The 16,143-nt window shown below is 45.5% G+C and overlaps 1 protein-coding gene across 18 annotated transcripts in view; it reads right to left on the bottom strand.

Annotated features, from left to right (window-relative positions):
• The window catches only part of CADM1 (cell adhesion molecule 1), a 323,968-nt gene extending 308,575 nt beyond the window's left edge, over positions 1-15,393 (bottom strand). For 16 of the 18 annotated variants that reach the window (XM_012729565.1, XM_012729570.1, XM_012729571.1 and 13 more), the window contains exon 1: positions 15,132-15,287. In XM_012729565.1, the coding sequence (XP_012585019.1) occupies positions 15,132-15,264 (133 nt within the window). In that variant the 5' untranslated portion in view covers positions 15,265-15,287. Of the gene's footprint in view, positions 1-15,131 lie in introns of all 18 variants that reach the window. The other 2 variants (XM_004689242.1, XM_004689241.2) reach the window with 2 other exon arrangements.
• Positions 15,394-16,143: the final 750 nt, after the last annotated feature.

Genomic DNA, 16,143 nt, shown 5'->3' with positions numbered 1-16,143 from the left:
GGTTACTCCTGAAAAATGTCCATGCAGCAAGGAAGGTGGCACAGGTAGAAAATTCAAGGACAATACACCATCCCCCTCCAAACCTCAACTAACTGCAATAATCGAAGCACAGTGCCTAAGAAATGCAAGCTGTGTAACCCAAGACAATACAGAGCTATATAGCTACAAGGGAAGCATCGATAAAATGCTACGATTCTCCATAATTCAAAGCATTTAAAGCAACAAACACAGTCTAAGTTGGATGCACGCCTTAGGCAGGGAAAGGGGAAGGCTAAATGGATGGATGTGAGTACGAAGAGAACGCTTTAGAAATAGGCCATAAAAAAACAAGTTATGAGGGGTCCTCCTCCTCCTCCCAATACTGTCAGGAAGGTAGAGTTATTGAGTAGACATCACCGATGACAGTGAGAAAAAAAGGCTAGCTGCCCCTCCCTTCAAACATACCGTGACAAGGTCACCCATCTATCAGTGTCACGAATGCATTTAAAAAAAATACTATGGCAATAAACTCTGGTTAGAGTGAGTCCCACCTCTATCTTCACAGAAAGAACAAATTCCAAACTTCGCCTAAATTAAAAGGTAATGTTGGCAAACTCGCTCTCTGCCTGCACATGAAATCTCTCCTACCTTCCACAGAAGACCAGCAGGAAATCTTCTGTTTAAACCGAAATCAGTTGTAGGCAATTAACTTTATAAGCTTAATTTTGCAACAGTCTTATTTAGCACCAACTACAGAGACACAAATAGCAGAAGCCTCGCCACACAGACTTTCTTGCCCGTCTTATTTTTTTTTTTTTAAACACAGCAATGAGCTTGTTTGCATATGTGGTCTGAATACCACGCTGCACTTTTTGATGCCAGAGCCACAGGCTCTCCATATACCCTTATTAATGTAGGGGAGAACATTAATTAATTAATTAGTGGGGTTGTCAGGAAAACCATGACGGATTTTCCTGAGATTTTTGCTGCAAAATTGTGTCCTGTCTTTTCTGACAACCCGATATTCTCCTGCGTGTAAACTTCCCTGTGGACACCACGCCTCTTCTGGGAACATCTCTCGTTGTTAAGCTCACACTGCCAGAAGAGCAGAAGGGAAGAGGAGCAGATGGGATAAGCTCCTCCATTTGTTGCTTCAACTTGAAGTACAGATCTGACCACAGCAATGACTCAAGTCCAGTCATCCTACATTGGTGAAGTGATAAAATAAAAGGAGAAAGTGTCTCGTATCGTCTAAATCTCTCCAGTGATGACCTAGCAACCAAGTATGGACAAACACGCCCTTCAGATTATGAAAAAGTCAAGCACACTGACAAAGCAAGCTCTGAAAGCTGATAAGACAATCACTTAATCAAGTTCATAAACCCAGTCTAGTGCTGATTCCATATCCCCACTACCTGTGATCCTAACAAACGAAGGCAGATAAACTACATACCAAATAGAAATCAAACTGTGTAACAGAAAAATAGTGAGAGAATAAACAACTCATGGAGTGATTTTTATACTGGTCTTTAGGACTGAATATCATGTTTATGCTTAAAAGGCTAGAACTAATTTAATGGACAATGGGTACCAAATTTCCAATTCACTCCTGGCATCAACAAGTGCTTATTAATACATACTAGCGCTCTAAACTACTAAGGATACAAAGAGGATCAAGCAGCAGCCCCTCCTGGAAAAACGCTGACACTATCCAGACACATGTCAACCTATAATAAGGTAAAAAGTGTGAAAAGTCATGAAATGATGAATGAAACCTTAATGGAAGTTGAAAGGAAAACATTATATGCAGGCTGAAAATCATGTCAGATTTAAAAAAGAATCACTAGACTTGGGCCTTCTTGAATAGCCAGGATTTATACCTGCAGACAAGGAAGGGTGGAGGGTGGGACGTTTCTGTTAGTGGAAACAAGATGGACAAAGATGAAATGCACGGCAGGTGTATGGGAGGGGGGATCTCAGGGCAATTCAAAGAAGAATGCTTGACACAGGTCCGGAGAAGCCCTTACACACCAACGGGAACCCAAAGAAAAGGCATCTAATTAACCAAAAGCTCAGGGAGGTTTCCTTGAAGAATCTGTGCTTCAGCTAGATCTGGGAAGAGCTATAGCAGTCAGCATCTAGGAAAGAGTGCTTCGGGAGGAGGGGTACATGTCACATCTAGGTGGGTGGTCCCCAAAGCAAGAACCTCTTGTGTTACAGCTAGCTAGAGACAGAGACACAAGTCAGACGGTGGGGAGCAGTGAAGGCGGCCCTAAAAGGGTGTCATCTTTAAGGTGCCAAGAAAACACTAAAAGACTTTGAGCAAGAAAGTGACAATCTGACATCCTGGATTTCAGGGAAACATAGTTAAATGTTTAAAATAGGAGTTTGGGAGTGAGACCTGGTTCTGTCATGTGTGCTATGTGCTCCTGGACAAGGCACCCCTCATCCATTCAATTTCTCATCTGTAAGATGCTGCAAGAGAGCCAGCTGCCTGGAGAGGGGGAACATGAAATGAGACCATGGATGAAGACGCTGAATGCGAGTTGCTGTCACTGTCGGCAGCTGTGGAACGCCCAGGTGAGGCGGTGAACATGCAGATTCAGAACAAGGTCTGAGGCTTAGGAGCCACAGGCTGGCTCAGGCGAGCACACAATAATAAAAATGTTTTAGGGGCATCTCTGGGGGTGCAAGAGATTAGGTCTCAGCACTGTGAAGCTCTCCAAAGCCACTGCAACATGAGTTCGGTCCCCGGGCAGGGAGCTGACCCACATGGCGCAGCAGACCTCTCCTGTCTAGCCAGCTGCTCTCCTCAGCAGAGTGTTTCAGAGGACCTACCTGTTCCACTCCCCACTGTCTCTGGTGAAACCTCTCACTCCACCCCACAACTCTGTCCTGTACCCCAGTTCTTGTCTACATAAATAAATAAATCTTTAATAATAATGTAAATGTTTTAAAAGGAAAGAACCACAGCACAGGGGCTGTACACACAGATTTGCCAGATTACTGGAGGAGGCAGTGGGTAGGCGATGGCTGAGGAGAAGCAAGCAAAGCATGACCATTAAACACGGGAGGCCTGCGTACATTATGTGGACAGTCCCTATGATCTCACAAGTAATTGAGTAAATTAAAAATAGATGCAAAATTCTTCTAACTACCCAGAGAGAATGATTATCTGGAAGAATGGAAGAGATTAATTTTTTTTTTTAATTGACTCCTAATGTAAAGTAAGACCAAATGGGGTGGAAGGGGACAATCATTAAAATAAATATGATCCCCTAGGATTTGTCAGTTAAGGAGACAATGTGTAGACAAATGATAACATGGCTTACAAAAAAGTAAGGAGAAAAGGAGAACAAAATCTCCTATTTTTTTCAAAGGGACAAATAGGAGGCTATAAATATGAGAAAGGAATGAAACCGGTTTCGCCAGGAAGGCGCGTGGAAATGGGTCAGGGAAGTATACAGGGAAACGCGTCAGAGTTCTTTCTATAGTTTTGGTTTTTGACCCATGATGATTTACATATTCAGAATAACTGAATCAGTAAGAATAAGGAAAAAACAAAAGCTGAATAGAAAAGAATGATCCTAAGTGCTCACTCACACACTCTCTCACACACACACAGAATACACTGTGAACTCATGAACACAATACTCTGTCTACCCTCAGTGGAATCTATTTCAAGGACAAAAAGGATGGGAAAAAAATCTTGCACTTGGTAGGCTTTTTTTGCCTGTAATGGCATTGGTAGAGTAATTCCAAAACTGTTTTGTATTAATCATAAGACACTGATGTGGCTTGGGAACTGAGGTTCTCACCTTGAAAGAAAATACAAGGAATGGAAAGAGAAAAAGGAACCTTGGGGTGTTGAGAATGGAACTGGAAGGATTCAGTATGAATTCATGATTTGAATGAGTAAAAAATAAAGATAGAGATAAATGTATATATAATTGATATATTTATACAATAAATATTTATACTCACATATAAATAATAAATTTATCTCTATAGATAGATAATTCTATCCACTGAAATTTCAGGTCAATAGCCGTACTTAAAAATTAATGGAGATATATCAAAAGGATGCAAGAGCCAGGCAGAAGGGGTTTCCCAGTGGTCAAATTTGACGGTATAAAATATATCATATTGAACTTTTTTCTAATTCTATGACTCCACTGTGATTTTCAAAAAAAGAAAAAGGGAGAAAGGCAAGCTCTTATATAAGAATGCCTCTAACCAATGCAGAAGAAGAATGACAGAAGTAGAAAAAATCATAACTTGACAAAATCAGAGTAATAATATTTGATACAGAAAAGGTTTATCAGTATGCCACTAAAACCACCAGGTAAAGTGTCGTTAGAGGACAAGATCTTCCATGGAAAACATCCCATTAATTGCTTATTAATTACAAAAGAACAAAAATGGAGAGTCCACCTGAACTAACAGGTGAAATTCGTATTATTAACCATGGGTCATCTTACATCCCCAATAACAGGAAAAACTGAAACCGACTCTTTCTGGCTGTAAAGCTGTAAGAAGGTGGCAAGGTTAGCTGTGCTGTGCTAGTGCCAAAGTTGTTCATACAAAGCCAACCGAGGGAGGGATCAATATGGAGAAACTGTGGGGCATTCTGCAAACAGCAGTCTGCATTTAGGAAAATGCTGCTGTCAAAGAAACCCCCAACTCCTTCCACATTAAAGATGGAGATTGGGGATGGTGCTAGATGAAAAGAAAAAGACAAGAAAACCAAATGGATCAGGGAGGACAAAGATACCTATCAATAATAATAATGGGACAACTGCAGACATCAGAATACCACCTAGATTACACAACATTGTTGAATCAATGTCCCATTTCTTGAATATAATCATGGGAGTGAGGCTGTGTGGGAAAATGCCCTTATTCTCAGGAGTTCTGCACTAAGAATTCAAGGATGAAATGTCACTATCACTGCAACTTGCTTTCACATGGTTCAGGGAGGAAAGAAACAGATGGGTATATACATTGTTTGGAGAGCTAAACATAAAGTAAATGAGTAAATTGTTAACTTTTGATGAATATGGGTAAGGAGTAGACAAGCATTCATCATCCTGTTCTTTCAACTTTCCTGTGAAAGTTCTTTGAAACTTTTCAAAATAATCTTCTGTAAGACAGGAGCTCAACCTACCAAACTATGAATGTACTTAACACAATGCCTGGTATAAAAGCAGATATTCTGTAAAAATCATTTTTTAAATTCTCACTTTCTACCAAGTGCCTTCTGGGCTACCTACAGAAAACAAGTTCTTTGTTTAAATGTAGTATATAAAGCATAGGAAGGCCAAGTAAAATAATAGTCCTTCTGTGTAAAAGATCCAGAAAACGGGAGATAAACATTGCTGCCTGTTTCTCCAAGGTGACTGGGCGATTCCATTTACTTCCTAAAGACAGTTATGTCCAGGTCGGGGCTCACCGCACTGTGCTTCAGTTTTGCCTTGAGACAGTTGAGTCCATTCTGAATTAATCCTTTCAGCGTAGTAGTTCCGGGATTTCTCAAAGGTGACAGATTTTCAAATGTGATTAGCTGTACTAGTAGTAACCCCTGTCCCTGAGTAGTGACTATTTACTGCAGTTTATTGTATTTTTGAATTCTCGGGAAAACAGGTTGCTGGTACTATTTTTAACTCATGGACAAAGCACTAGCTTTTACTGTTCTGTAACTTAAAACTAGGCATTCTAACTTGCCAACATGGCCCAGAGATAAAGAGATTTGCTTCAGGAAAGGGAAATGAACAGCAACTAAGGCTCATGTGATGACTGACAAAACTAAAGGAAAGGAGACAGAGGTCTCTTCACAAAGATGTGGGCTCCTCAGATATGCACAAGGAAAAGTGAAGTTCAGTGTCATTTAAGCTAATCTCTACTTGAACCTTTTAAGAGATAAAACCATTTGAGCAGTAATTTAGTACTAAATTAACTTGTTTTTTTTTTCTTCCTATCTTTGAAGTTTTCATTGTTTAAGTAAAGGCTTTTGCAAGAGACATGAAGCAATGTTCCGTTTCTATTCTATTCAGAAGAGAAAATCAAGCTGATGACTTGCAGGAAGGCCCGGATGGCGTCGCCTGGCACCCATAAATTCAGCAAAGAGCCAAAAACATACTACGTTGAACACACACACAACCTTTTCTCACAACTATCCCCAGAACTCTCCATGGTAATGAAGTGTTCATATCACTGGATCATTATGCTTTCTAAACTCTGACTTTCAAGACCTCAACTCTGCAGGGGCAGGATTCCAGAAAAGGAAAAAAGTAAGGGGAGAATAGTGTGAGATGTTATTACCATCAGACAGACTTTTTTTCAAGATTTATTTATGCATGCATACAAGAACTAGGGTACAGGCCAGAGGAACAGGAGGTGAGAGGTTTCACCAGAGACGGCACAGAGAGCAGAACAGGCAGATCAATTGAAAACACACTGCTGATGGGAGCAGAGGCGAGACAGGTGAGGTCTACTAGGCCATGTGGGTCTGCTCCCTGGCTGGGGATCAAACTGGTGCTCCAGCAGCTGTGGAAAGCTCAAAGGGGTGCTACTAAACCTCTTGTGCCACCAGGGAGAGCCCAGATAGACACTTTTGAAAAGATTTGTATGGTAACAACTTTAGCATTTAGTCTGGCCAAGTTTCCATTTTCATCTTAAGCAAGTAGCAATCCACCCTCTAGGTGATCAGCCAGGAAGCTGGTCATGACCGAAGCCTTTAGTTAAGGAGGACTATGGCCCAGTCAAAACTGTTTAAAAGCATCACCAAGAAAGGCCTGGATTTAAGCACCCATCTCTTTGGGATCTCCAGTAGGTACTTCTTAGTGACCAGCTGTACCAGAGGAGTACTCAAAGCTCTTCTGAGCTGTTATCTTCTGGATCACCTTCAAAAGGGCTGATCTCATTTATCCCAACAAGGCAGCTCCAGACAATGCCCTGACAGATCTTTCCAGACTTCCTTCCTAATTTGATTTTCCATCTCAAAATCTTACTGTGCCAGCCTATAATTTTTAAAGTCAATTATGCCATTTTCACGTAATAAATGCCCTTATTCTCGCCAAACAGGTGCCATATGCTTCCCGCACTCTAAAGTTAAAGTCTCTTACTAAAATAAATAATGGTCAGACTATCTACACATCAGGCTTTCTGTAGAGAAGCCTACTCATGCATATACCTGTAAAGCGGAAAAAAAAATGTCAGTGCTGGGGTTATTAGAGATAAGCATGGGTTAATCTCTAAGAGGATAGGGAAGATGTTTATTCTCAAGGTAGGCAAGGGGAATCCACCCAACTACACTTAAAAACAAAAAATTTTCAGTGCAAGAGACAAGGAAGAACAGTTTTAGGCCAAGGAAACCTAAGACTGATCAGTGGAACCCCTTTCCTCCTGAGTTTCACTGGAGAATCTGTCTTCCAGTCCCTTCAGGTTTGGGCTGAAAAGTGATAAGAAATGAGGGTAATTAGAGAGGGAGCAGGAAAGCAACTAAGGAAGGAAAAACCCAAACACCAAACTGCATTTTGAATCTGAAGTGGAGAGTGAGAATTTGAGTGCAGGATTCCTGAAAGGCAAGTGTCACGATTATGTCCAGAAAATAATGACAGCAAAAAAGAAGTTGAGGTAGACTTAAATTCTGAGTAGCAGAGACCACAAGGTCAGGGGAATTGGCTGGAAGGTTCCGCTAGTAAAACATGGTTTGGAGACGGCAGAGTCTTCCAGAGAATGTCGTGGAGAAACAGCTCCAGTCCCATTTTATTTCGGTCCAAGAGTGAAAGCTAAGAAGGGAATAAAAAAGAGTCCAAATTTAGGGGCCTTGGAGACCAAGATGACAATGGTGTCATTTGCAATAATGCAGATGTCGAGAAAAGTTGATACCTATGACAGAAGAGAAAGGTTTCATTTTTGACATGTTAACTTCTAGGTTAACCCTAGCCAAGTGGAGCCTTGCTGGGTGGGTGGGGGCGGGGGGGTAAGGGTGGGTAAACCCTTGGATTTTAGGCAGGCTCCTCCTCGCAACCTCTCCAGGGACCACATAACTCAATTCCAACTTGGCATGGCAGTCCAGTGCCAGAAGCTGAGGAGAGATGGGAGCGCCTACCTTCTCAAGGAAAACTGCCAAAAGCCAGATACTGATTCTAGGCATTGTTAAAAGTCCATGTCACTGGAGTATCAACTTCAAACACTGAGTAGCATTTAAATATATATCACAGCACTTTCATTTCAAACCTATTTAACATTTCTGAAATATCTAGATCAAAATGTTGGGTCGAACGACAATGTTCCGGTAAAACATCTACTAAAAGAAAAAATTTCCCCACCCCACGTCTCTTAAGATAATCACCCCATTCAAGACACCTGTCAGTCATAAAAAATTTTCTTACTGCTCGCTTTCTCTCAACCTTACGCTAAGTCTCTCTTCTGAGCAATAATAAAGGCCACACATCACTTCGGCTGTGCATGTATATAAATACCTCCATCTCCCTTTCTTCTAACCCTAGTTCAAGGCCAACTGCACCAAAGCTTTTGAGAACCAGCACTGGAAGATCTTCAAAGAGAAACTGCCCATTAACCACAACAGCAGCTGCCGGCTAGAGCCCGCAATTTAAATCTCTGAAAAAGAAACTGTGGCTTCTGAAATTTAAACAAGGAGGTGCCACTTGTAATTACAAACATTCCAGTGGGTTCCCCTCCTTCATTGATGGTTTCTAAACAAAGGCTTTTTATTCGATTTTGGTGGTACTTCCCAAGTCATGAACGTGGCCATTGCTTTATGCTTTTCTTGTGCTACCGCCAGCTCAGAAGAGGGGTGCGGGAGGCGAGATTTCACCTGGTCAGGGCTGCTCAGACCCCTCAAAACCATTTCATGTGTAATTACTTGTTTGGCTGGAAACCAAAAACCAAATGCTTCAGATTTATAGTCCACATTAAATGTAACATTCAGCAAAGAACCTCTTAACACACACACTCACACACATACACCCTCACATTTTACGGACCTTGGAAAATGAAACCAACCTGTTTTCTGAGAAATTAAACAAGCTTTGAAATCAACAGAAGCATTCCAATGTGTCCAACTGAAATTTTTGAAAATGCACATTTTAAATGGGGAAGAGGGGGCAAAGTAAAAATAGGAACCTCTTCTCTCCCTACTCAACTACCCACCATCTCCATCCCAAAAAAAATATATAAAAGACCCCAAAACCTCTAGATTCCGATATGGGTTTCACTTCCCAAAAAGCATTTTGTGATCACCTTAGTTACAAAATCCTGGCTGAAATGAGCACTTTGCCAGTTTGGAATAGGAAAAAGAAACCTTCTCTTTTAACACCACGCAGGCAACTTACAGATAAGTATATGAACTATGAATCTCCAAGGCATGAAACAAAAATAGTCTTTCCTGCAGAAGTCCTCAGATGGAGAGTATTCATTATGAGAAAGCTGGAAATGGCCCATTTCGACATGGGCGCTCCCCACAGCCCACCACAGCAGAGGGATTAGCTACAATTACTGCATATTTACACAATCATATTTACACAACAATAAAAGTCCTCTTATCCCATCCAAACAAAACCTTGCTCAAAATAAACCAAGCCACATGCAAAGGTCTCATCAGTGCAGGCAGTCACTGGCTCTGGCTTTGGCTCTGGCTCATCTACTTTCTGCCTCTGCATCTTCACCCGGGGGAACAATCTGGTCCCAGGCCACCTCGATAAAGCAAGGGAAGGGTGGACGCTGTCCACAGATGAGAAGACATCTGTCCAGGTAATGACACTGTGACCCCAGGAGGCCAGGGGGTGATTCTTACAGCGATTCCTTCTGAGAGAAAATACGAAAGGAAATGATAGGGTCCGTTCCAAACAATCTGGGGAGAGGAGGGCTAGTAGGGTGACCAAGGAGCCGCACAGAGGGTTGCTGCATTCTTTGTACTCGTGCATATATTTGAAACTTTCTGGAATAAAATGGAAAACAAAAGACAATATTAAGGACGTGAAGTCATCTTGCAAATCTCAAATAATTTTTTTGCCGTAAAATAGTAAAACAGTAAAAATAACTATTCTCAGTTTCTCTGCTTAATGAAAAAGGACAAGGACATGGTAAGAAAATCAAGAGGTGTTCTTGTACTTGACTTAAGCAACCTTCCTTTTTTTTTTTCCTTAGTTATTCAGTTTAACTGTTAATGGTAATCCTGAAAGAAAAAAAAAAAAAAAAAAACAAGTGAAACGCTTACTGGAGCCTGCGTTTTGCACTTCTTGAGTTATTACAGCGACACAAACCCAGGGCTCTCCCCTATGAAGGTACTTTGGACGGCATTTGCAGTGCAGCTGCCAAATGAAGTCCAGAGGCTTTAGAATCGTTTGTCAACACCAAAGACAACCTCACCAAGAACGGGTCCTTTCCCAGAGGTCACTCTTATGATCCAAAGGTTTATTACCTAGAGCAACAATTAATCTCGGCCTTCACAATTCAAACTACTCCTGGCCAAGAGGTTGTCTACAGCAAGGATCCACACTCCTCAAAGGGCATCCCCGCAGTGAGATGGAACACAAGGTTTCCTGGCCAGACATCAAGAGACCTGTTCCCCATCCAGGATCCGTGCTACCTAAGCCTGGGATCCGCCTGAAAACAAGGTTCTCCATCTCTGGGCTTCGGCTCTCTCAATGCAAAAGAATAGAATTTTACCAATGATTTCTAATGTCCTCCCCCTTTCAGAAATTCCCCAATCATAAGAATTCCTGAACAGGTAATATTAAGAAAAAGTGTTTTGGTGCTAAAATGCTTTATGTTCTATTAAATACTTTTAAATGTAAATATGAGGACTGTATTGGGTGAGTTTCTATATATGTGCACTCAGACATGTATACATAAGTGCATGGATATATAGACATATGTGCATGTTTTTACACACACACACACACACACACACATGCCATTAAGTGCTTATATAGGACTAATTGCTTCCAACTCAAAGCAGCAAATTTTCAATTCTGCAACAGATGTCGCTGTGTGATTTCTCCTTTCTGTGCTGGATTTTCGGTTAAAAACACCCAGCATAATGGTCAGTACTATTCTTCCCAATAAAAGAGATACAGCATTTGAATCCTTTGGACTTATTTCTGATAAATTTTCTTCATATGCTGGTAATTTCCATTCAATTAGTTTCATCCAATTTAAAAGATCCCCACACACAAAAATGGGTCTTTTGTTAAACACACACACACATTTTGAAAATGTTAATTCTAAGTGACCGATTAGGCATTAAAATGCCACATACAAAAACCCAGAGAATAAGACAGCTTACATTCACAGCAATATTATGAAATTTTTAAAGCCTGAAAATCATTTTGTAACTTAGGTAGAGGAATAATAAAAATTAACTTAATGTATGGAGCTAAAATGTACCAGGTGTAGGCAAAAGTCACTAAAAAACACCAAGAGCTCCTTAACAATAGTGAAAATGTTGGATTTTAGTTCTTAAAACACGTCTTTAAAAATAAATAGTAAGGCTAATACTATAATTACAAGACATCCTACCAATCTGACATTCGCTATCAACTACTTCTCGACACATGTCATAGAAAAGTGACATCTCTTTCATGTCAACCCATGTATCCTCCGGAGCATCAATCTCAACAGGTAGCTAGACTTTCTTCTACTGAAATTCAGAGCCGGAAGAAAGGGCTGCAAAATCTCCCTTAGCGCCAGAAACCCCGTTACCTTCTGGGGTGTTAGAGGGAGCAGCGGGAGATAAGCAGTCAGGGAGTCCATAGAGTATGGGGGTCAGGAAATGAGAGAGGAAGCCCTACCATCCTGACCATGGGCTTCTCCTGGTCCCATCCCCTTCACCAGGAGGGCCACTGGGGAGAACTGGAGAAAGCATGTACAACATCCATATGAATAAAGCTCTTTGTTCCAGAGAACTGCCTGCTCTTTTATTCCCCCCTTTTTCCGTATTTGTACATTTCAAAAGATTGCTCAATGGGTCTCTTGTTCCTCCGAAACGTCCCAGGCAAATAATGCAAGCTTGTCTCGTCACACAAGTCACTAAATGAAGCCTTGTGCGTCTTCAGTGACACACTGTAAATATAAAGTGGCATTAATGAGGGATATTTTATCAAAGCTATCACAGACAAGTGCAAGTCCCTCCTGTGGCTATTCAATTTGATGCAGGGAAAGGCAACAATAGCAGGAGGCACTTTTGTGAAGTCCCTATCCTGGAGCTCCAGCCACAGCAGGCCACAACGGGAAAACTCAGCTCCAGCTTCCAGCACACCATCAGCCCTCATCCAGCAGACATCCTTTTTCTACTCCTGAAAAAGGCAAGAGCAGGGTGTCCAGCCTAGGTGCACTCGGGAAGGGAGACATCATGGATGCACCTGAACCATGACAGGCACGATTTACACGGAAGAGCACGCCTGGACAACCCCATTTTAGCTGCATTTCCTTAACACCCGTTTCAGCCAAACATAACAGCAGGGATGGGAGTTCCCCCCCCACAATGGATAGATTGGGGGTGGGGGGTGCTACTGCCCAATAGTCCTAGGTGGCTGTCCCAGGAAGGATGTCAACGAACAAGCCTAATGACGTAGGAAGGTAGGAAACCAACAGGTTTCCTAATCCTGAGAGTGGGAACTGGAAGCCTCGGAGAAAGCTTAAACTAAGAGGTCTAAGGAAGAAGTCTCCCGGTCGCCACGTAAAATGTATTCTCCAAATAAATCCCTAATGTGGGGCGAGGCCAAGACCCCTTCTCTAACTCAACGCGAAACAAAATGCCTTAAATGCAAAAAAAAAAAAAAAAAATTTAAAGAAAGTCGCCACCCCCCCACTACAAATCACACCCAATTACTTTCTAATTTGAACACAATCTGATAACCAGCGTACAAACAGGGATGTACACAAGCTCAAGAAGCTGCTTCCATGGTAACTGGCAACAGAATTTTCTTGTAGCATTGACATGCACGGTTGAGTTCCAGACAGCTCCTTTCGAAGTCAGCATCTATCCCTCGCTGGGAAGGCAACTTCTCGCCGCGAGATAGTTACAAATATAGTACCGCTGCTACTACCCCGAGCCCTCAATGAGCAGAGTAGGCTCGAGAGTGGAGAAAGACTCCGACCCTACTCTGCTGCACGCTCGGCTCGCATTTTCAGTCGAAAGGCAACAGCCTCGACCAGAGCTCCCCTCCCCCCTCCCGCTTTTTTTTTTTTTTTTTTTTTTTGCGGCCAATACAAGTCTATTGTTGCCTCTATTATGCGCCAGTTACAGAGCCTTTTACTCACGCTCACGTTTAACGGGCACTGGCGCTTTTTACAATGCAGCAGCACGAGGGATCTCTTTCCCCAACGTTTATTGAACCCATCCAGTCAGACACATCACCCGAAATGAAGTTGTAACCACACCGGCGTCGGCTGGACCCAATTATCTCGTAACTCATAAATTAAGAATTCACAGAGGAAAAAACACAAACAACATCCGGAGACAGGCAGTGGCATGAAAGAAAAAAATCCCCAGCGCTGTGGAACTGAAGCTACCGCCACACTCCCACCCTCCCATCCTCACTAGGTTCCCCAAGCCGAGCTCCCCGCAAGCTCTACGGGGAGCGAAGGGATGCCACCAACCTGGCAACCCCCAAATCTGAACCTAGCACCCCCAGACACCCCCATTTCCTACAGCGTGCCTCCTGCGGTGTTTACGTAACTGTGTGTCCTCTAGCGTGTAAACAAAAGGCGCAGCCCAAGCGGAGAGGCGCCGGGGGAGAAGCTGGGTGGCCCCAGCCCCGCGCCCGCCCTGGCCGGGGGATCCGCAGGTGGGGGCTGAGCTGTCGGCGTCCTCCGCCACTTGTTGCTCCCGGGTCCTGCAGCTCGCGAGCAGCAAGGAGGGGCTCTGCGGGCGCCGAGCCCCGCTGCACGCCCTCCTGCGCCTCCTCCCCACCTCCCCGACCCCACGCCTCTCGGTCGCGACTCCGCGCCCGGAGCCCGCAGCGGGGAGCCCCGCGGCGCGGGAACGCCGCGCGGCCGCCGAGCGCCGCGGTGGCGGGAAGGGGAGGCAGGGTGCAGCACGGCCGGCCTCTCCGCTGGGGAAGAGCTCCAGCTCCCTTTTGTTAGCAAAAGCAAACACTGCCCTCTTCTTTCCCGACCGCGCCAGCGCGCCGGCACACGGGCTGGTCACACATCGTGCTCCTGCTGAGTGCTCAGCGTCTCCGCGGAAGGCGCCGGGCGTGCAGAGACGCCCCTCCGCAAATTCCCAAGGCGGCTCGGCGCACAGGGGGCGCGCGGAGGCCCGCAGGGTGCCCGCCTGGCCGCAGAGGCCGCGATGGCTCCCTCCAGCACTCCCGGGCTGCCGACGGGGACCCGCAACCTGGAAACCCCGAGTCCCCCACTCGCCGCGGAGGACGCCGCGGGGCAGGCGGGCTGCGGGCTACCAGCTCTTTCCCGCAGAGGCGGCGACAGCAACCGCCCCCTGCGGGGCAGGGCCCGGGGAACTTTCCCAGCCTGGAGTCGGGCCAAGGAGACCCGCAACGGGGCGGGGGGGACCGAGGGGCTGCGATTCCGCTGAGGAGAGACGCGAGGGTATCGCAGTTCGGGGGACGGGGTTGAAAGGCAAAGCTCGAGGAGAGCAGGAACGAGCAGACAAGTCTGGGGATGTCCTGTGGACCAGTGAGAAATCACGCTGGAGGCGGCAGCCAGTCAGCCATGGGGAGGCTAGGGGTAGAAAATCGGGGGGCCCGCCGGAGAGGGAAAGGCGAAGGGGCAGCTCTGGGAAAAGAGAGGACCTGCAAGTTACGGGTACAACAGCGAGTTTGGGAGGGTCCGGCAGGTTTGGGGGTGTCTTCGATCCACCCCTTCCCCCCATATCATCCAGCCCTCGGGTTCCCCATTCTCACTCCACTCCGCACCCCGCGCGGAGCCGGGTAAAAAGGTGTGGGTGCAGCCATCCCTAAGGGCTCTATTTCACACTCCGCTGGTGTAAATTCCGCTCAGCCTCTTCCATCTCAGCCCTGAGTTTCCTCTCCACACTCCCTCAGCTTCGGATTTAGGAAGTGGGGAAAGGTTGTCATAGAAACGTTTCCCCCCTCCATGGCTACGGCTACTAGGGTGCCTGACAAGATTTAGGGGGCCAGCCGGCCAGTGCCCACACCTACCTGTGGGGATCAGTGCCGCGGCAGAGAGAAGCAACAGCAGAAGCCGAAGCTGGAGCCCGGGAGGCGCCGCCACCGCCGCCACCGCCGCCGCCGCCGCACACTGGGATCCGCTCGGCAGCACAGCACTCGCCATGTCGGGCACCTGCCTCAGACTGGCGGCGGTGGCTTCCTCCGGAGCCCGAGCGGACAACTAATGAGATGCTAATGACATGCACTGAAGGCGGAGTCGGGCGTAACCAATCACAACGCCGCGAGCCCAGCCCAGCTCTCCCAGGACTCGCCCCCTCCCCCATCCCGCCCCCTGGCGCTGGCGTTCGGCTGCGCGCCCGCGCCACCTGGGGGCGGGGCCAGAGGGAGGGGCGTATGCAAATATGTTTATGTTATATTCGTTTTCGCTACCCCGGATCAAGGAAAAAGTGTTCTCCTGGGCTCATGGCGTGTTGGGGCTCGGGCTCCAGGGGGCGGGTCTACTTCCAGTACACCTTTATTAGGAATGTTTATAGCAATCGCTTCATCAGACCGACGACTGGAGGAGCTCCCTTGGAGGAGGCTCCCCGGCCCGGTACACCACACCGAGTACTTGTGGCCTGGAAATCAGATATTGCAAATTTCCGTCACTCACCTTGCACCGAAGGAATAGATCTTTGGGAAACGAGGGCTGTTCGGGAGTGAAGAGTGAGAATGCAGGTCCCCGGATTGACAAAACAATCTGGGAGAAGTGCATGCGTGCTTTGCACGTCCGGCGGAGCGGGAGAGCCGGCTCAACAACCTAGCGGTAGACTTGGGCATAGTTGGAGAAAGGAGCCAGAGGAGGGCTCTGGGATTTTCGAGTCGCTGCCTTTGCGGTAGATTCTGGGGAAGGGTAGCTTGAGGAAGGTCGGTTCTGGTTCCCCAGCTTGCTGCAAGTCTCCCTCCCGGCTCTAATATATATGTGTATTTAATGTACATAGCACATATTACACACACTTTTTTAAAATATCAGTTCTGTTTAGGCATCTGGTGCAGGGCGGAG

The sequence above is a fragment of the Condylura cristata genome, unplaced genomic scaffold, assembly GCF_000260355.1.
Source record: "Condylura cristata isolate star-nosed mole 26May11 unplaced genomic scaffold, ConCri1.0 scaffold00025, whole genome shotgun sequence".
NCBI classification, from domain to species: Eukaryota; Metazoa; Chordata; class Mammalia; order Eulipotyphla; family Talpidae; genus Condylura; species Condylura cristata.
Note: the sequence above shows the minus strand (reverse complement) of the source record. Positions and strands in the feature narration are given on the sequence as shown.